Here is a 21,817-nt window from a genome sequence, read left to right as displayed (position 1 = left end):
ATCCTGCACCTATCACGCTAACGCTGTGTGAGTTACATCCTGGGCCTATCAACCCCTAACTTTATGTAAATTACATCGTGGTCCTGGTGTTTATATTCCCTGCGCCCCCTGGTAACAAATCACCCCCTGTAGCTTTTGCATTTCAGAAAGAAGGTCGTAGGCAGATAAACCAGAGACAAAGGGACCCAATTACCGGACTGCCTAACGCCAGCTATGACTGTTTTGAAATAATGCAAGGAGAAAAAGAATGCGAGACCTTCACTACCTTGATCCTTATCATATACCGGGGACTGCGAGCCCCACATATAAAATCTCCGTTTGGGGGTGGGGGGCCACACACAGTTCTTGAGGCGCTAGCCTGCTGTGTCTTCCCTTCTGCCTGGCAGAGGAATAAAGCCATCTCTCTTATCCTCCAAAATCTGTCTCGTATTTCTTCAGCATCGGCGCACAGAGAGCCAAGATTTGTTGGCAACAATAGGGCTCCAGGAAGAAGGTGAGAAAACGAGGGAGCACAGAAATGCGAAGTGGCTTCTCCAAGGGAACACCGGGTGGCCGCTGAGCTCGGGCTTCAAAGGCTTCAGACTCCCAGGCTAGACCTGACCGCTTCTCTCAGAGCCTGCATGGAATATTCCCAAGGGAGTCGCTCTGGAGACCCCAGGGACGCTTGACTCCAGCCCGATCTCCGGATTTTCCCGCGTTTTCGGAGCTTTTTGGCTTCGCGCCTCATTTTGCCTGAAAGGAGGTCTCAGCAACCCCCGTCCTCGCCTTCAGAATCGCTCACCACCCTTAACCTAGAACCTGCAGATCCAGCTCAGACGTCGGTTGAGAGTTGAAAGCCTCTTCCAACAACGCGAACCAGCGTCTTTTCGGCACAGTGGGAATTAGGAATTTTCCATAGCTTAAGTGCTCCTTTGCTGTTCACTTTCGGACAGCACGGGGCAAGTTCCCCTGGAGCCCTGGGGGAGCTAAGATCCGCCTACCCTCCCTCCCAGCCGTCCCACGCTGGCTTCTGATAGGCTACCGAGGCTGTCCGCCTTGACAGGGGGCTGTGCGCAGGCGCAGAGAGGCAGCGGGACTGGGCTGAGGGCTGGCTACGCGGAGCTACCGGATCGGTCCGAGATGGTGAGTGTCTGCCGGGAGCTTGTGGCAGGCGGCCGGGAGGTGGCCGAGCACGACTTCCCAACACCCTGAGCCTGGCCTTCCATCCTCCGGGGGCGGCTCCGAGCGCTGGACTGGGCATCCGCGGGGCTGGGCGGGGCCGGGCCGAGTTGTCTGGAGGTCGGAACCCGGGCGGCGCGGGCCTCCAGACTAGACCGAGGGGACACCGGATCCCGCTCTCCCTAGACCGGAAGCAGTTGCTTAGGCCTCGGCGAAGGATTGACGGAGATGGGGAGGCAGGCCCACAGGCCTCTGCCTCCTAGCATCCTGGGCCTTGTTGCGAGATAACAACAATAATGATTACACTTCCGGGAAGCTTAATTCGTGTCAGGCACTGCTAAGCGCTTTACCTACCCTGCCCTTCTTCCTCACCATAGCTCTGTGAAGTAGGTACGACCATTATCCCCCTTTTACATACTTGGAGTCTAAAGCCTGGTGAAGCTAAGTGCCTTGCCCCAGGAAACGGCGGAGGTGTATTTGAACCCTAGAAGCTCGACTGCTGACTTTCTGTCCCTGTGGTTCTTTCGAGACTCTGGGACATGGTGCATGAGTCAGAAACGAGCGGGATCCACCCTTGGGGTTCCTGCCTTGCTGGCTAGAATTGTGGGCTCCTTACGCCTTTACAGGTTTGTTTTCTTGTGTTTTTAATCCTCCCAACTTGTAAAAAACTTGAAAAGACCTTTTAAATGTTAAATCATGTGAATGGTTTTCGGAAATCTTATTTAACAATTTAAAGTCAATAAGAAACAGTGCCGTGACCTGGAGGTGACGACTTATAATTAGGCATATTACTCCTATTAGTCATTTTCTCTTCAGTTTTTGCTTTATATAGTTTAGCTGTATACTTTGCTTTATATAGTTAGCTAGTTTATAGTATAGATGAAGTAACTTCATCTTTCACATCACTTTTTAAACTAAAAAAAATTTTAACACATCTTACAGTAAAAAAAGTAATAATAATAATCTGAAAGGATCTAAGTGAAAAATAAATCTCCCACCCAACCCTGACACCCAGCCTCAGTCTCCTTCAGAAACATTGTTAGTTTCTTTTATTAATATATCTATATAAGCATGTATATATGCCCCCTCTTTTTCTTACAGAAATGGTAGCTTCCTGCAACCTGTACCATGCTGTTGTGTGTTTATATTCATAAAAGCAAAACATATTTAGATGCACAGTTTAACAAATTCAAGCAGTACCAAAGTATGTAATGTAGAAAGTGTAGGTAGTCCCTATCTCACTTCCCTCTGGTAATGACTGTTGACAGTGGGTGTGTTTCCTTCCAGGTTTGTTTAGTGCATAAGCACATTTATATATAGCCTGTTTATTACATGAAACTGGAACATATGTATTTATACATATTAAGTTTACTTTAGGCTAATATATATAGATAATCTCATTCTGCAACCTACTCTGTTCACTAAAAGATATCAAATATTTTTCCATGTCGATAAATACAAATCTACTTCATTTAAAGGACTGTATTCATATTCTATTGCAGTATATACATTTAGATGGTTTACAGTTTTTCAATCCAGACAATGCTGCAGTATTATTTTTGTCTTTTTTTTTTTTTTTTTTGCACTTAGTGTTATGTAGTAGTGGTACTTCTGGCATGCATATGTCAACATTTTGGTAGAAACTGACAAATTGCCCCTTAGGATGGTGAGGTGATATAAAAATCATCCATAATTAGCATCCAGTTTTACTCCATCACACAAGTATTTTCATCTTTGTACATTCTCCTTCCTCTTTGTTCACATATGCTTATTTTTCAAGATGTACCTGCTAGTTTTTTGTTTCTGTTTGTTTTAATGTCCAAAGCCATATAACTTTGTTGCTGCATCATCTTTGTAATGAATCATTTTTAGTAACTACATAATAGTCAATGAAATATTTTTACCATAATTTGCCAAATCATTCCCCTGGTGTACATTTGGGTTGCTTCTAGTTCATTAACAGAGATAACACTGTGATGAATGTCTCTGAATGCGTAGAGTTTGTTTTCTTTGTCTTTTTTTTTTAATTTATTAGTTTATTTTCTTAGGAGAAATTCTCAGGAAAAGAATTTCTGAGGCAAGGGGACCAGCACTTATGGTTCTCGCAATAGTATTGTCCTGTAGCTTTCCCAAAAGGTCGTATTGCCTTCGTACCAGTTTTGCCATAATACTGCCAGCGTTCAAAAACAGAATCATTCTGTGTGATATTTTGGAATTACTCCTTTGTTCTATTTGATGCAAATGTTTTTCCCTCCTTTTAATTCATTTTTGTTTTACAGCAATTAAAAATTTCATGCTTATTAGTCAAATTGGTCACAGTTCCTTTGTGAATCATTTCCTTCAGATGGTTATCTATGCCAAACCAATGAATAATCCTGGAGTTTTACTGCTGCTTGTTTTTTTTTGTTGTTTGTTTGTTTTGTGTGTGTGTGTGTGTGTGTGTTTTGTCTGTCAGCAACATGCAGCTGGGAACTAGAGAACCCTTCTCTGATGCAGACACCCATGTTAATAGTAATAAAGAGTCAGGGTGCTGAGGATACCAGTTGGGCTGTCTCTAGGAGCAGGACAGGAATTTGGTGATGTGAGCCGACCCAGAATATCCACTCAGATATTTCTGGTACCAGTTGGCTAGCACTGCAGGGATGACAAACATTAAAGACAAAGGTGGCATGACTTGGATGCCTAACTAGGACTCCTTTCCCATCTGCAGATGTCTCTGTTGCTGCTTGTGTCTTTTGGCATCATTCGTTTTCTTTCTTGGCTCCTCAGGGCTGAACTTGAAGTTTGTTTTAAGCATTATCTCCTGAAAGCAGGTGTGCAGTGCCTCCTCTAGACCTCATGACCCCCACTCACCCAGGCCTAGCCCCACCATACAGGTCAGGGTCAGATTGGAGAAGCTGTTTTCTAGTCTTCCAAGAAAAAATTTTTATTAAATTTGACTACATAAAAATTTTGAACTTCTGATTATTGAAAAAAATCATAAGGTTACATTTGAAAAGTGGGAGAAGTGTAATTTATATGATGGACAAAAGTCTAATATTTCTAACGTAAGTTTTTGAAAATCAGTAAGATTTGTAGAAAAATCAAAAGACTCAAAAAAGGAGAGATGCAAGCAAATTCCACTTTAACTTCACTGATAAGTTTTTTGTTTTTTATTTTTCTGACGAACCTCACTGATAATTCTTAAACATTAAAGAAAAGTTGGCTTTCTATTACTTGGGTTTTGCCTGTCAGATTAGCAAAGAATCAAACACCTTGGCATTACTGGTTCTCTTTATTCCTTTGAACATGCCAGACTCCTTCCCACTTCACTGCCTTTGCTTTCATCCCATTGCGTGGAGTGCTTTTCTTTCTCATCATTTAGTTCTTGGCTTAAAGATTACATCTTCAGGCGTTCCTGACCACACTCGTCAAGTAGCATCCTCCTGTCCCCCACCCCCCCATCCCTGTACCCTGCAAGAATCTTGGTCATTTGTTTTTGAAGGTCTCTTCCACCAAAATGTGAGCTCCCTGAGGACTGGGACCTCATCATTTGTGGTCAGTGGTATATTCAGCTCTTCTCTTTTTTTAAAAATTTATTTTATTTATTTATTTTTGGCTGCATTTTGGGCTTTTCTCTAGTTGCAGTGAGCGGGGGCTACTCTGTTGCAGTGCTAGGGCTTCTCATTGCGGTGGCTTCTCTTGTTGCAGAGCACGGGCTCTAGGCGCGCAGGCTTCAGTAGTTGTGGCACTCGGGCTCAGTAGTATGGCTCGTGGGTTCTAGGGCACAGGCTCAGTAGTTGTGGCGCACACACAGGCTTAGTTGCTGTGCGGCATGTGGGATCTTCCCAGACCAGGGATCGAACCCGTGTCCCCTGCCTTCGCAGGTGGATTCTTAACCACTGCACCACCAGGGAAGTCCCTCAGCTCTTCTCTTGACCTGCTGTGTGTCCTTGGGCAAAAACTCTTCTCCTTTCTGAACCTTGGTTTTTCTTATTGTAAAATGGAGATCATACTAACCATGGAAGGTTCAGATGAGACGTGTCTGAAAACATTCATCCTAATATCTGACCTGTAGCAGATTCTGAGTTGGTCATTGTATATGTGTATGTCCTCCCTTTCTTGGTAAGTGTGTTTACTTTTTAAGCAGCCAGATCTCAGTTGTTGGTTCTCATTAAATTTAGGATCAACTAAACCCTAGCTCCTTTTCACCCTGGGTACTGTACTTAAAAAGGTTGATTTTTGTAAAACATAGTTGTAGAAATGGTTTTTATTTGTTCCTTAAGTATCTATTGAGCCTATACTGTACCAGGTACTGGGATTACAAAGTCTAGGTTCCGGCTCCCAGGGTGCCTTGGGTCTGGAGGAGGAGACAGATGCAAAACAGGCAGTTACACTCCATTGTGATAAGTGCTGTGGAGTCAGGGTGCGTGGGTACCTAGAAGAGGGGCAGGTGTCAGAGAAGGCCTCCCATAGGAGGCTCATGAGCTGAGTCCAAAGAGTTGGGAGTTAGTTACATCAAGTGGTTGAGTGAGGGAGAGAAGGTTGCTGCTTTCAGAAGGAGCAGCACATGCCAGGCCCGGGCTCCGGCAGGCTGTGCTTGCCCCCTGCAGTCCACTCTCCACACAGCAGCCAGGGCCATCCTTTTGAAAGAGATCTTGTCACTGCTCGCCTCAAAACCTGCTGGTGGCTCCTCACACCCTCCCCATTAAAAACCAAAGTCATTACTCTGGTCTGTGAGGGCCCCTGAAACCTAGTCTGATCCTGGCTCCCTCCCTCATCTGGCTGCCTGCCACTCACTGCCCTCAGCCACACTGGCTCCTTTGCTTTTTTTCTGGAACACTCTCCCTAGAAGTCTGCATGGTTAGCTCCCTCATTTCCTTTCAGATCTCTACTCAACTATCACCTTAGTGAGGCCTTCTCTGACCACCTTGTTTAAAATTGCCATCAACCCCTGCATTCCAGATCCCCCATCCCTTCTGTATTTGACATTTGTATTTTATTTAGGTTTTTTTTAATGTCTGATTCCCTCCCCCCACCCACCAATGTCGGCTTCATGAGAGCAGGGATTTTTGTTGTATTTTGTTCAATACAGCATCCCTAGGCCTAAAACAACATCTGGCACATAGAAGTTTCCCATATAGTTATTGAATGAATAGCAGTCTTATGAAATTTCATCTTTTTCATTTCAGCCTCACTTTCCAATCTCCAGGGGTATCTTGGACTTCGATTCTGGCATCTTTGGTTTTAGTTTGCCCCGTCCCCAGTTTGATTGCAGATTGAGCTGTCCTAAATTGCCATCCTACTTATTCCTATATATTCTTATTCCCATAATGTTGAGAATGTCAGAGCCCTGTAGTTCCCAAATCAGAGATGTCTGATCTCTTGGATACACAGAGAGATGGGTTAAAAAATGTTTTTAAATAGAAACAATAGGGACTTCCCTGGTGGTCCAGTGGTAAAGAATCTGCCTACCAATGCAGGGGACGCGGGTTCGATCCCTGGTCGGGGAACTAAGATCCCACATGCCGCGGGGCAGCTAAGCCCGCGTGCCACAGCTACTGAGTTCGCACGCCTCAAGGAGAGAGGCTGCATGCTGCAAACTACAGAGCTCACGCACCCTGGAGCCCACAAGCCACAACTGGAGAGAAGCCCGAGCACCGCCACAAAAGATCCTGTGTGCCGCAACTGAGACCCGATGCAGCCAAATAAATAAACAAATAAATAGATATATATGTGGAATTATTATATAAAAAATAGAAACAATATAATAGAGTAAAAGAGGCTGTTTAAAAAAAAGAAGGAAAGAAACTAAAACCTAATCTGTACTTCTCTGCTCTCGGTGTGGCTTTTTGTTTTTTTCCATAATCCTTCTAGCCCTCTTCTTGTTTTCATGTGTATGCAATCTTGCAGCACTTTCTCTTTGTGGTGGTATAAACATTCTGATCCCCGTTGTTAATGTATGTATTATATTCCTGTGAACGGACATTCCAAAATTTCCTTGGCCTTTTCCCTAATTACTGGGCGTTTTGGGCTCCTCCTGCTTTTTTGTTATTGCAGATGTCACTGCAGCAAACATCCTGCTGTGTTCTTTTAATTCTTTTGGATTATTTCCTTAGGATGAATTTCCAGGAGGGTTACCAGGTCAGATTGAGTACTGTGTAGTTTTGACCACTATCATACTTTACCACTCCTCTTCAGAATAGTGTGTAGTAGGAGCTCACTGGAAGTCTGCTGAATGAATTATGATCTCATACATGTATAACCCACTGTATTATACTCTCACATCCACATAGCTAGCCCTGTCCTTTTACCAAGGCTCCAGATTACAGAGGCATCAGGCTGCCATTTTGTAGGAGGAACTTGTGTGCCCTTCCCTCCGGCATTTGAGAGTATTCACATGTCATTGGGAAGTGGGTGGCAGTGACTGGATTGTGAGGCCTGTGCCTACTAGAAAAACAATCTCTGTGCTATCTCCATCCACTGTTTAGAAGCTCCTCCCCCCGGGCCAACTCATTAGCCCCTGAGGGTGGGGGACCACTCTCTTGGTGAACAGAGCCTCTGTTTCCAACATAGTCTGACTCTAAGCCTGTGAGGAGCTTCTGACTAGATTCTGGATGGGTACAGAAGGGACCTCCTGAGAACAAACACTTCGGGCCAGTCTCCGTCCACAGGAAGAGTTAGACCTAGTTCAGTTTAGCAGCTATTTATTGAGCCCCTACTCCACAGACCATTATAGGGACTCCAAGTAAAGCAGTACCTAATGCATCCCCAGAGAGGTACAGTCAAGGCTTCATGGAGGAGGTGATATCTTAGATGGTCTAGAAGAATTTGCTGGATTTCAGCAGAGAAGAGGCCCTGTTCGGGTAAAAAGATGTGGAGACAGGGAGGTATGGACATGTAGGTGGAGAGTGGATGGAAGGGTAAAAGAGATGGGAATAATAATAGAGAAGGGCTTGCATGGCAAGGTGAGAACCCAAAGTCTGATTGTCCACTCTGTTTACAAATTCCATGTGCCAGAGTATCCCACCCAGACTAGCACCCGGAGGTGCAGGATTAATGAGCCCCTTCCTCAGCATTTGCTATGGCTGTGTGCCACGTGTCACCCTGTCTCAGGTGCCAGCTTATTAGGTCACTGAGTCTATCCTCATGGGATCATTTTGCTTCCTTTGGAATGTCTCCTTCCTGTTAGACACTCCTATTTGGATTTTTTTTAATCATTGGAGTCCTCTGGTTTGTCCCCCAGCTGTACCAAATATGTGAGTCATGGATGTGTCTGTACTCCTGGGAATGGTATTTGAATTCTGCTCCCCAATAGCTGAGGGGCAAAGGGCCCCTGATGGGCAAAGGGCCAGGAGCACAGCCCCACCCCATACTGGGAAGATGATGGTTTAGATGCTGGTGGTGGCCTAGGGACCATTCAAAATAGGCCTGGGGAGCTTTCAGAAAGTGCCACATGCCTGGGTGTTAATTGTTTGTTGTTGGAATGTGTGATTTCATCTGCCAGGGCTGTGAGGGAGTTGATCCAGCCTTCCTGACCCCTCCTAACCTTGGTCTTATTCTCTCTGGCAGGCAGAGGTGGAGGAGACACTGAAGCGACTTCAGAGCCAGAAGGGCGTGCAGGGAATCATCGTGGTGAACACAGAAGGTACACCCTTCTTCCAGCCATGACCTGAGTGCAGGCAGGCCCCCAGAAAACAGCCCAACACAGCATAACACTTGCTTTTTACTAAACCTCTCATTACCTGATCTATTTCTCACCCTTTTTTTTTTAAACACCTCTTGTGTCCAAGCACTATTACTAGAATTCTAAATTTAAAAAAAGGAAAAATCCACTCTATCCCAATGCTCTGACACATCATACTTTTCAGTATGCCATACTTTTTCAGCCCTTGTCCAGGTGCATTTTCTCTTGGTCATAATTATAGTTGTTACTCTTTTGCATATGTTTTACTCGTGAGTTTTTGTTTGTTTGGGTTTCTTTTTTTTTTTTTTTTTTTTTTGCTCCGTGGTTTACATAAGCAAAATTTTTAACTGCCGGTACAATGTTTATTGACCATCCTACATTTATGCTGTTTCTACTTTTTTTTGCTAGATAATACTCTTGTCAACTTATTTGGGCCTATAGTTTTCTGGGACATTATTTCAACAACTAGAAGAGTACAGATGCTAATTTTCTCATACTGCAGTAGACATGGTGAAGAAGGGAACTAACATTATCACACATCTATTCTGTGCCAGGCCATGGGCTGGTGCTTCACAAAACATATTTTTTCATTTATCCCTTGAAGCAGCTCTGTTGTCTCCATTTTGCGGTGGAGAAGAGTGAGTCTAGAAATTTAATTGATTCACCTACCATTATAGAGCCAAGATTTCATCCCAGGTCTGTCTGAATGCACTTGTGCTCTTTCTCCCACACTGTGCTGTGAAGGACCAGAGGGTGGCTGCTGGACTATGTCCCAGGCCATGTCCAGGGTCACCCAGCTGGGCTCCCCCAATTCTCAAATCCAGTGCATTCAATCAGCTCTGCTTTGCTTGAGGCTCCTTGAGAGCCTCTGTGTGTATGCATTGTCATTCTGGGCCTTGTTTTGGAAAGGCAGAATTCTCAACAGTGCCTACTTAAATAGAGCAGAATGAAAGTCACCAAGGGTGACAAATTGAAGGTGGCATGTCCTCAGAATGTTGTTTTCCAAGTCGTCAGACCCTGGCCAGCCCAGAGCCACGCAGAGTGTGCTCCCCAGCTTTGTCAGACTCTAATTAAACCACGAGGTCATTGCATTCAAAGGAGGCAGCAGGTTGGGGAGCCCAGAGGACACTGGGAGGCAGCTCGGGTCCACCACTGATCAACCGGGTGGTTGATCTGAGGCTTCCCCTTCCTCTTCAGAACTTAGCTGCCCCAAATGAAGTGGTTGGTCCTTGCTACAGGGAGCTTCTTGCTCCGAGACCCAAAAGACTGTATGTCACTCAGAAAGAGACTCTCTTCTGGGACTGGACATTTTTGACCCCAGATGGGGAGGGAACAGCCCCAGGGGCTGACTCCCCAGCTGGGACCCCTAGGCTTCCAGTAGTATTCCAAACCACAAGGCTTCATTCTTGCCTTAAAACTGCCCCCAAAGTTGAGCTTTTTCATTGGGAAAATATAGCCCCAGCTGCTTACCACCTTTTGGATACTAATGATGAGCACTTATTTTTTGTATACTAATGTGGCAGTATGGCACAGTGGCTAAGAATATGGAATGCGGAACCAGACTGCCTGGGTTTGAATCCTGACCCTACTTACTTATCAACTGTATGATCTTAACAAGTCACTTAACCTCTCTGTTCCAGTTTCCTCATCTGTAAAAGGTGGACAGTCATACTACTTTCTTCTAAGGGAAGCTTTTAGAACGGTGCCTGATGTATAGTAAATGCCATGTGAATGTTAAAAATTATTGTGTGTGTGTCTTTGTTTATTTATTTATTAGCCATGCCGCGTGGCATGTGGGATCTTAGTTCCCCAACCAGGGATCGAACCCGTGTCCCCTGCACTGGAAGCACAGAGCCTTAACCACTGGACTGCCAGGGAAGTCCCTTTGTTTATTTATTTTTAATTTATGTTCCATTCACGGAGCTCCCACTTCAGTCTCTCATTTACATTTCACACAGTGACCCTGCAAAGCAGGGACGTTTGCTCGTTTTTCAGATGAGAAACTGGAAGCTGAGAGCAGTGAGGTAACCTGCCCGAGATCACCCAGCCATAGATGGAGGTGGTCAGAACTCACTGCTCTGTGGGACCCTTAAGCCCTCTGAAGACTTCCATTAGAGGTGATCAGTTAAGGATGATTGTATTAGGGACCTCTATTAACTCCTCTCAGGCTTTCCTACCCCCATGATTCAGCTCAGCTGCATCTTCCTGCAGGATGCCTTCCCTGACCAGCCCAGCCCAGAGGGATTGCTTCCCGCCCCTAAAATCATGACATGCTCTTGTCCCAGTCACTTACCAACCACCTGCCACTGCCTGTTGACGTCTCAGCCTTGGCCACATTTAAATGGTGTTTCATAATAAAAGAGTGAGTTTAAGCAGACTTAACCAAGAATGTAAGGAACAGGGCTTCCCTGGTGGTGCAGCGGTTAAGAATCCGCCTGCCAATGCAGGGGACATGGGTTCGAGCCCCGGTCCAGGAAGAATCCACATGCCGCAGAGCAACTAAACCCATGCGCCACGACTACTGAGCCTGCGCTCTAGAGCCCGCGAGCCACAGCTACTGTAGCCCGTGTGCCGCAACTACTGAAGCCCGTGTGCCTAGAGCCCCTGCTCCGCAACAAGAGAAGCCACCGCGATGAGAAGCCCATGCACCTCAACGAAGAGTAGCCCTCCCTCGCCACAACTAGAGAAAGCCCACGCGCAGCAACAAAGACCCAACGCAGCCAAAAATAAAATAAATAAATAAATAAATTTATTTAAAAAAAAGAAAGAAGAATGTAAGGAACATTCTATTTGTACCTCTCCAGAACCCCTGCCATCTTCTGCTGCTACCCACACAGGGCAAAATAAAAGACTCAAATATGTAAACTCTCTGAGGGCAGGGATTTATCTCTTGTGTTCACTACTGTGTCCCCAGCACCTGCAACAATGCTGACACAAAGTTGGTGCTTAATAAACATCTGTTAAGTTTTGTTAATGTTTTTTAATTGTTGATTGATAGAGGTGGGTTTGGTGAGAGGACCTGGCTATACAACCTGACAGATCTGAGCCCCGGATTAGAAATCATGCCTTCGAGGTGACCAGCCACTTCTGTGGGCTGCACAGTGCCTGTTTGTGAGGGCAAAGGCCTAGAATAGTCAGCCTAGTCATTAGGCTGTCTGTGAGGTGTTCCCCAGCTCTGGCATCCTGTGAATCTGGAATTATCTCTTGTCCTTGTTTGAAATTATCCCCAGTTTTGGTCCCTGCCCTCCATCCCCACCCTGCCAGCTCTGTGTTTTCTTTTGTTTTTAAAGTAAGCCAACAAGAAGTTAGTTTCTTTTCTCCTTTACACAGTTTCTCACTTGGCAGAAATGTGATCACATTCATGACAGTATTTGGGGGTTTTGGGGTATTTGTTTATTTTAAATATTTGTTTATTTATTCGGCTGCGCTGGGTCTTCATTGCGCCATGCTTGATCTTCGTTGCCACCTGCGGGATCTTTAGTTGCGGTGTGCAAACTCGTAGTTGCGACATGTGGGATCTGGTTCCCTGACCAGAGATCAAACCCTGGCCCCCTGCATTGGGAGCGCAGAGTCTTAGCCACTGGGCCACCAGGGAGGTCCCATGACAGTATTTGAACTATTAGAAGTACACCTGTGTCTACTCATTTATCAACAGCCATAAATGCTTAATGCAGTCTCTCTAAAGACACTGGTGAGCACATCAGACCTGGTTCTGGCCCTCAGGGAGCTTAAAGTCTTCTGGGGGGGGGCAAACAATGATCACTTCCATAAAGGTGTGATACCAAACTCGAGTTAACTGCTCTGAAGGACAATTGCATGGTGCTGGGACTGTAGAATGGGGGCACTGCCCACATCTGGGGGTGGATGGAGACATGAGGGACAGTGAGAGTCAGGAGAGAATAGGGGAGGGAAAGAAAGTTCCAGGCAGAGGGACCTGAGAGAAGGTGGCCTTGTGGTATGTAAAAAGAAGGTCAAGAAGTTTGATACCCAAACTTTGCCAGGCCTCGAGACTGGCCCCTCAAGTTTCCTGGGGTATGGGATTTACTGTGTGGGTGATGTTGATAATAAATCAACACTTATTACATGCATACTATTGCTAAATATTCTCAAATGAATTAATCCATATTTAATCCTCACAGCAGCACTTTGAAGCACAGATGAGGAAATGGAGGCTCAGAGAGGTTAAATCACTTGTGTAAGGTCACATAGCCATGAAGGGGCAGAGCCGGGGTATAAGCCCAGGTCATCAGATTTCAGAGTTCCTGCTCAGTCGTCTCCCCAGCTGCTTATACTGCCAACCTCAGGAAGGTTCCACTATTGAATGAGGCCTCGTGGGGCCCTGGTGGGTACATTGTTGCCATCCAGGACCCAACAGCAGCCCTGGTGACCTGGTCATCTTGTCCCTTAAAGACAAGCGATCACTACAACCTGTTCTCATAACTCCACTTGGCTGAAACCAGCTTCTCTGACTCAGCTGCTTCTCCTGCTACCATGCCCTCCTCTGCCCACTCTCGTGTTTCTCTACCCTAGTAAGACAAGGTTGGATCAGTTTCTTGCCGCTCATGGGTAGGCCTGAGGGTTACTGTCTTTGGCTGATCCCTTGGCTGGTCAGTTATGGGCCAGATAGCAGGGTCCTGGACCCCAAATCCAGCCACTTATGTGTGGGGAGCCACTTGGGCCACATTTGTCACAAGGGCCTGTCAGCTGTGGGCACTCGGCCTCATCGATGGAGCCTTCTGCTGACATGTTACGGTGATTCATAGGCACCTTATGACCCAATCGTGGCCTGAGGTGGCTCAAGCTGAGCCCTCTTCCTCACCTCCATGACAATAGGCACTCTCCAGTGAGGGAGGTCCATTTAATAGTTCATCGCAAGGAAGCAGTCCTCAAAACAGAAAAGGCTTGTTGCAGGATGTTGTTCACTGCACAGTAATTAAGTAAAAAATCCAGCCTTAGTACCCAGCAACAGGGGAATGATTAACCCTGTGGAATGGCCACTTGTGGGCTCATTGAAAGCAGTAGCAATGCTGTTTACAAGGGTGTTTGCAGACAGAGAAACAGGCTTTAAATTGTGGGCACAGTCATGTGTATAGGCAGTGTGTTTATAACTGGGCCCTGGGCTTCCCTGGTGGTGCAGTGGTTAAGAATCCGCCTGCCAATGCAGGGGACACGGGTTCGAGCCCTGGTCCAGGAAGATCCCACATGCCGTGGACCATCTAAGCCCGTGCGCCACAACTACTGAGCCTGCGCACTAGAACCCGCGAGCCACAAATACTGAAGTCCGCGTGCCTAGAGCCCGTGCTCCACAACAAGAGAAGCCACCACAATGAGAAGCCCACGCACCGCAATGAAGAGTAGCCCCCGCTCACTGCATCTATAGAAAGCCCGCACGGAGCAACAAAGACCCAATGCAGCCAAAAATAAAAATAAATTAAAAATAAATAAATTTTGGGCTTCCCTGGTGGCGCAGTGGTTGAGAATCTGCCTGCCAATGCAGGGGACACGGGTTTGAGCCCTGGTCTGGGAAGATCCCACATGCCACGGAGCAACTGGGCCCGTGAGCCACAATTACTGAGCCTGCGCGTCTGGAGCCTGTGCTCCGCAACAAGAGAGGCCACGATGGTGAGAGGCCCGCGCACCGCGATGAGGAGTGGTCCCCACTTGCCGCAACTGGAGAAAGCCCTCGCACAGAAACGAAGACTCAACACAGTCATAAATAAATAAATAAATAAATAAAAAAGAACGTGAATTTCTTTAAAAAATAAATAAAATAAATAAATAAATTTTAAAAAATAATAATAATAACTGGGCCCTAAGCCTTCCTTGGTGGGAACTGGAGCAAAACACCAGTGATGGTTCTATCTGGACACAGGCTGACCTTTCTTCTTCTATCTACTTTTTAGTATTTACAGATTTGTAGGAGGTATTCTCCTTGTTTCTGTTCTAAGTGTTACGAATGATAGTCTCTCCTTCTATTGCTGGAAACCAGCCAGTACGATGTGGCCCTGTGAAAGGAGCCTGGCAGTGGAGCCAACAGGCCTGCGTTTGAATCCTGACCCCACTGCTTCTCTTTACCTGCTGTGTGACCACAGGCAGGCCACCTCACCGCTCAGAGTTTCTGTTGCCTCATTTGGCAAGTAAAGATGGTGACGCCGCCCTTAGAGTAGTTCTGGGGACTGGTGTTGACATATTTCAGGTGCTCAACACTTGCCTGTCAAGCTTTCAGTAAATAGTGGGCTTTGACTGTTAACTGCCAGTCTAGACTCTAGAATTATGGGTGTGGGGCTAAGAGCTGGGCAGAAAGGGACCCCAATGTTCTGCTCAGTCTCTGTCTCCTCTCCCCTCAGGCATTCCCATCAAGAGCACCATGGACAATCCCACCACCACACAGTACGCCAACCTCATGCACAACTTCATCTTGAAGGCCCGGAGCACCGTGCGTGAAATTGACCCCCAGAATGACCTCACCTTCCTTCGAATTCGCTCCAAGAAAAATGAAATTATGGTTGCACCAGGTAAGGGGTCTTCCACATCCCCACTTAGGAGCAGACCCTCACAGTGTGTGCTCTGTAGCTATCAGGACGGCTTAGCACATGGGTGTCTCCATAGGTTCCACAGAAAGGCCTGAAGAGCAGAAGGTACAGATTTGGTTGCCTCACCGCCTGGCCTGTCTCCAGCTGGCGTCCCCAACAAATACTCATTCACAGTGACTCTAGGCCAGACCCCGTCCTGGGTTCTAGGCCACAGCGGGGAATTATGTTCTCATGGGGGAGAGAGACATATAAGCATATCACAGTGTAATCCTCACCTTGATGTGGGGGAATTCAAGGAGCACTTGGGAACATAGAGGAGGGTGTGATTAGGGCTGCTTGTGGCGGTCAGCAAAGGCTTCCCAGAGGAGGGAGCACTTGAGCTGAGTCTTGAGGGCACAGGTGAAGAGTAAGCAAGCAGGGTGGGGCTTGGGGGTGCCGGGAGTGGGAAAGCTACGCTTGAAGAAAAAGGAATTCAGCGCTTCTAAACCAAAGTGTGAGGCAAAAACACCATGCACTATTTTATCCTTGAAAAAATGTTAATTTGCCCACTTCCAAACGATAGTCCTATTTCTCTGGACCCCATACAGACAGACCTTCCTCCAGCACTGGAAGAGGTTGCTGCTTTTGTTTCACGTGAAGTGCTTGGCTTGCACTTGGGGACTGTGTGGTGCAAACAATACCTGTCTTAGGTCTTAGGATCATTCTCAGGGTGATGAGATGCTTACCGTGGGAGGAGCCCATGAGGACTGGGACCACAGGAGGGACAGCAGGGCCACCTGCCCTGCCCTGCCTCACCTCACTCACACACACGGCCTGGAGTGGTAGACAGATCCTCCAGGACTGTTTGTGCAGTTACTTCTCCCCCTCCATCTCCTTTTTGGCTGAGCCCCGTGGTTGAGTGTGCCTGAGTTAAATGTGCACATGGTGATGGAGGCAGCTGCAGTGCAGCTTGTCTAGGGCATCAGGATATGTGTAGGAAGGAGTGTGAGGTGATATGTTTGGTCCAGTTTAGAAGGGGCCTCAAACGCAAAACTCAGCTGCATGGACTTGACCCTGTGAGCAGAGGTCTTTTAAGGCAGGAGGTGATAGGATTGTGATTGGGGGCCTGGATGAAAGAGGGCAGTGGGGAGGCTGGGACATTGACTGCCCCTGGGCTTTGCAACACAGGTGGCGAGGAGGCTGGCTGCAGAATTCTGAGGTATTTGATGGCGGTCAACCACTCCTTGCAGCAGAGCAATATTGGTTCTGTTCCCAGGCCTGTTCGGGTCCAGTTGAGCTGCTTGGAAGGATGTGAAGGAGAGACCCATAGAGCCAGTCACAGGGGCCCACAGTCTCCTGGGGACACTCCCTAGAGGGGTGGGGACAGAGCAGGTCAGTAACAAATAAGAACCTAGGATAACTTCAGAGTCATTTATTCCAAAAACATACATACACTGTTTATCAATTTAATCACTGTCTAATGCATCTCATGCCAACCAATGATGAGGTCTCTGATTCTGTCAGAGAAAATAGACTGCAGCAGGCACAGCATCTGTTTTCCCGGCTTCACCTCTTACGAGCATGACCTTTAGCAAATCACAGAACTCCTCCGAACCTCTGTTTCCACATGTGTAAAGTGTCTAGTAGGGGCCGGTACTGCTCTGGTATTCTGAGATGCCTCATCTGGTTGAGTATGTTGGCACAAGTTTGGGCAGAAAGGCTTGGAATCAGATTTGAACTCACATCCCTCCCAAGACTTCATGCTGTGTGATTACAGACAAACCTCCACTCCCCTAAAAATTAGGCTACCAACCCTCCAAATCAGAGCAGACCTTATGCCCCACCTGGAAGCTCACAATGTGAAGCAAGGACAAATTATGTGGTCTCCAAGTCGACAGACTCTCCGTGGACAGCGTCTCTTGGCTTAAAGCTTCCAAGAATGTCTGCTCTGGAACAGCTGAGTTAACACAGTGTAATCAAGCTTTAACACACTGCTTCCCACAAAGCACTGGGAGTGCTATTATTGAATGTAGAGCTTGATTATTCAGAAGAAAAGACACTGATATTGCTAATAGTATCTGTTTTTATCTGTTTTATCGGTGGCTTGTTAATTATTTCTATTTTTATTAGTGATTTTTCACTTACACAGATTGCTTAGCCATGAAACTTAGTCATATAATATCTGTTCCTTCCCAGATGTCCATCGTCATGGGAAGAAGCAAGCTTTAGGCTTGAATCTGAACAGACACAAAGCAGACATGGCCAAGGTCCTGCCATTTTTCACATGTTCAGCAGGGGGCAGACCAGAGGCATTCAGCATCTGAGTCAAACCCCGCTACCCCACCTGGCATGTTTGCCTTGGCTTGGACAAGTCATTTAATTCTCTGAGCCTTAGTGTTCTCATTAGTAAAAATGAGAAAACACTGGGCCCTGCCTCATAGAGTGATTCAGGGATTCATTGAGGTGCTGTATGAGAAGTGATTGACCCAGAGCCAGCACGTGGAAGCCTTGGTGAATGTTTGCAGTTTGATTATTAAGTGGGCAAAGCTGAAACACCCCGCTTCTCCTATTTCCTCTTTTATAAAGTGAGAGGCAGTCAGGCTCACCCCAGAGGACTTGGACTTGCTATGATTTCATGATGGACATTCCTTCTGACTGGCTGGATCCCCAGAGCTGAAATTCAGGTAGCTTTGGACCCCTTTGACCTGGCGCCTTTGAAATTTTCTACTCCAGAAGGCTCTGGAAAGCTAGCAACTGAACTTATGACAGAACTGACATTAACCCAAGACTAGCGGGGTTGAGGTTAGAATTCCATCTTTGATACTAATTAGCTGGGTAACCTTAAACTAGTGGTTCTTCCAGAACCTGCAGCATCAGCATCACCCGGGCACTTGTTAAAAATGCAAATTCTCGGGCTCCACCCCAGACCCACTGAGTCCGAAGCCCTGGGGGTGGGACCAGCAGTGTTGTTTTAAACAGCCTTCCAAGTGATTCCGACACCCTGTAGTTTGAGAGCCACTGCTGTAGGAAACCTTGAACCTGAGTTTCCCTACCCAAAAAAACGTGATAATCCTACCTCCCTGTTGGTACTGGGAAGATTAGAAATGAGGATGCGGGGACTTCCCTGGTTGGTCCACTGGTTAAGAATCCTCCTTCCAATTCAGGGGAAGTGGGTTCGAACCCTGGTCAGGGAACTAAGATCCCACATGCCGCAGGGCAGCTAAGCCCACACACCACAAGTACTGAGCCCACATGCCTCAACAAGAGAAAAACCCGTATGCCACAACTATAGAGAAGCCCACACGCCGCAAGGAAAGATCCTGCACGCCTCAACAAAGATCCCTCATGCCTCAACTAAGACCTGATGCAGCCAAATAAAAAAAAAAAGAAAGAAAGAAATGAGGATGCGCTGCCGAGCACCACTGCCGGGTAGGGTGAGGGCCCCGCTTCGCGGCAGCCACATGTGCAGAAGCCCCCACGGGAAATTTGCAAGTTTATCTTCTGTTTCCCCGCAATTGGAAGCAGCCTGAGTATTGATGCTTTTTATCCCTCTCTGCCCCACCACCATTTTACAGTTGGTGATTTAATGATTTATTGGCTTTGTGGTGTGTTTTTCTCCCATTTTACGTTTAGTGATTTGTTTTTTCATTTTTCCTCTTTTGCAGATAAAGACTATTTCCTGATTGTGATTCAGAATCCAACCGAATAAGCCGCTCTCTTGGCTCCCTGCGTCATTCCTTAATTTAATGCCCCTCAAGAATAATAGCGTTAATCGTGTCAACTGACTGGCATATGGAAGTCCTCTTAGAGCCCTCTCAGACCAACCCGGCTGCAGCTCCACCTGCCCCACCAAAGTCATCCCTCTGCTGGCCAGTCGCACCTGATTTTCCAGGAGGAAAATCCCATCCAGGTTTACAGAGCAAGAGATTGTGAGAAGCCCACACACCCTGTTTCCTTCTGACTTTGAGTTCACTTTGTTGCCCTTGGAAAAGGCTGTTTTTCTTTAACTAAAAATAACCAGAACGCTTTCCCTGCTGTGTGTCTTTAAACACTAGGTTGAAAAGGCCTCCCTTCCTGTGTAATCACGTGGTCTGAAGGCTAAGCCCGGTGCCCCCGTGGTGGATTGTGCTCCATACTGCACCTGTGACCACACTTTCTGAGCTGGACCTGGTTCATGACTGGTGTCCTGGTTTCTGGGCCTCTAGTCCCTAGCCACCCCTTTTATCATTTCTCACCCCCACCAATGTTTTGAAAGCTTTTTTTCAACTACACTTCACTGGGGAAAGGAAAGGAAAGGAGTGAAATTTGTTGAGTACCAGGTGTGGCTTATATCATCCTCATAGTTCCCTACAGACAGGGTGGTAAAGCCATCTTAAAGATGAGGAAGTTGGGTTCTCAAGAATGACTTGCCTGAGGTCTCACAGCCGGGAGCACAGGTGTCTGACTCCAAAAGCTCTGCTCTTTCCACACTACCTTCCCCAGAAATCCCAGATGGTCTGGTTCACCCGAGCGAGCTCATCCTGGGTAAGCATCTGCCTTCCCTTAGACTCGAGTCCTGGGGTGTGGTGGGGATGAGGGGTTGCACCGGCCACTCAGTGAGGCTGTAGGCCACTTGTCATCCAGCAGCACTCGGATTTTTTTCCCCCAGAAACCACATGTATTTATTTTTTATTAGGTTCTCTTTTTGTCTTCTGTTTCTTGATACAGAGGGAAAGGGTTTAAAACTATGGTGCAAACCTCGAAATTCCCCTTCATTGTCCTTCTCCCTTCCCGGGCAGTAACCTCCGACTACAGTGTGAGTTCTTCCATCCAACAAAAATGCTTTTCTAAATTTTCCAGTGAAGTTTCTTAACAGTATCAGGGGAGTAAAACATGTACCCTTGGGAGCCTAGAAGTATAGTTTATAAGGTCTCGGCAAAATTTCTTCAAAATCTATTTTAGTGAAAGATCATAGGAATTTTCCACTCCATAATCGATATGTTTGTGTTAATATAGAAATAATCCTTTTAAATACTTTTCCCCAAATCTTCAAATAAAACTGATTCTCTGAGCTATCACTGCATGCTGTCCCTGTCCCTGTGGACCAGGAAGCACATCCTGGGAGGTGGTGACTGCAGGACTGCAGCAAAATGACACTGGATCAGTAATTACCTCAGAGATGCCGGGTTTAAAGGAAAGTGAGGCATGGCCACCACTATCTCCTTTTTGTTCTCAGAGGCTGTTGAGGCTTCGATCCAAGTCTAAGGTTCCCCTGTCCTTCTGTCTTGAGTTTCTCCAAGAAGAATAATGGGAGAAGATGGTCTGATTAAGATAAATTACCCCAGAGGAGAGGTCGGGTTTCTGTAGAGGGGAGAAGGAGGTCTGGCAACAGAGCAAGAGTTTAGAAAGAGTTTAAGACCTGGCCCTCCTCTCTTCGCTTAGTTTCTCAACCACCCCCTCTTGTTTGCCTTAAAGTTCTCCGTCATAAAACTTCCCTCAAGGTCCTGAGGAGAGTTTGGCTCCTTCTGGCTTTGGGGAAAACCGGATGACCCATGAACATAAAGATGTTCCGCCTCCTAGTCCCCTGGGCAACGGGTTTTCACACCTGGAAGCTTGCCTTGCATTCATTCCAGTTTGTGATGCAGCATGGACTCATGTACCCTGGACTAAACTCCAGGTTTTAAGAAGTCTAAATAATGGTGCAGCACATGTAAATACCCAAGTGTTTCTGTACTTAAAAGTAGCAAGTGTACAGGAATAAAATAACTACTAAGATTAGAAACTGACGTTGTCCTGGGTGGGAGGGAAGGGCATGGCTTCTGGGTTTCAGAAGTATATTTGCCAAAAGAGCAGGGTGTTTCCGCTCCCAACATTATGAAAAAATAAAATTTTTTTTTGGCCCCACTGCTTGGCATGCGGGATCCTAGTTCCCCGACCAGGGATCAAACCCATGACCCTTCCAGTGGAAGCGCAGAGTCTCAACCACAGAACCACCAGGGAAGTCCCGAAAATTTTTAAACATACAGAGAAGTTGAAATAATTTTATATTCTCCGTTTAATTCTGTAATTGCTACAATAACATTTTGCTGTATTTATCACATAAGTATCCATTCCTCCATCCATCCAATTTTTGGATGCATTTCAAAGTACAGTTGCAGACGGTACACACTCCTAAACACTTCAACATGCGTATCATTAGTTTGTTTACCCTTTTTTGGGGAGTGGGTAAGATTTGCATACAGTGAAATGCACTAAGTTTACCACTTAAGTAACAAACGCTTACACCTGTCAACCCAACCCCCCTTTCAAGATCACATCAGCCCAGAAAGCGCTCTCCTGCTGCTCCCCAGCCAGTCTCCACCTCCATTCACCAGAGGCAACCCCTCTCTGATTCCCTTCAGGTGTGATATATTGCTGGGATCCCTGAGCAGGGGACCTGCAGTTCAGGTAATGGTTGCCTCCCAGGGAAAATGCTGCAGCTGTCCTCTCCCTTCACCATTTA

At 46.5% G+C, this 21,817-nt stretch overlaps 1 protein-coding gene across 1 annotated transcript; it reads left to right on the top strand.

Moving 5' to 3' along the window:
- The first annotated feature begins 1,026 nt into the window (after positions 1–1,026).
- DYNLRB1 (dynein light chain roadblock-type 1) lies at positions 1,027–19,364 on the top strand. Its single transcript, XM_059897633.1, has 4 exons — positions 1,027–1,122; positions 8,710–8,785; positions 15,172–15,339; positions 19,002–19,364. The coding sequence occupies exons 1-4, from the start codon at positions 1,120–1,122 to the stop codon at positions 19,043–19,045; spliced, it is 291 nt and encodes a 96-aa protein (XP_059753616.1). The 5' UTR covers positions 1,027–1,119; the 3' UTR covers positions 19,046–19,364.
- The last annotated feature ends 2,453 nt before the right edge of the window (positions 19,365–21,817 follow it).

This window comes from Balaenoptera ricei, chromosome 15, assembly GCF_028023285.1.
Source record: "Balaenoptera ricei isolate mBalRic1 chromosome 15, mBalRic1.hap2, whole genome shotgun sequence".
Lineage (NCBI taxonomy): Eukaryota > Metazoa > Chordata > Mammalia > Artiodactyla > Balaenopteridae > Balaenoptera > Balaenoptera ricei.
The sequence above is the reverse complement of the archived record's forward strand: the minus strand, read 5'-3'. Positions and strand labels throughout refer to the sequence as shown.

Excerpts from the sequence above, each read along its gene's own strand:
- DYNLRB1 (XM_059897633.1), top strand. Across the intron at positions 8,786-15,171 it reads CATCGTGGTGAACACAGAAG|GCATTCCCATCAAGAGCACC; the intron begins GTACACCCTTCT and ends CTCTCCCCTCAG. Across the intron at positions 15,340-19,001 it reads TGAAATTATGGTTGCACCAG|ATAAAGACTATTTCCTGATT; the intron begins GTAAGGGGTCTT and ends CCTCTTTTGCAG.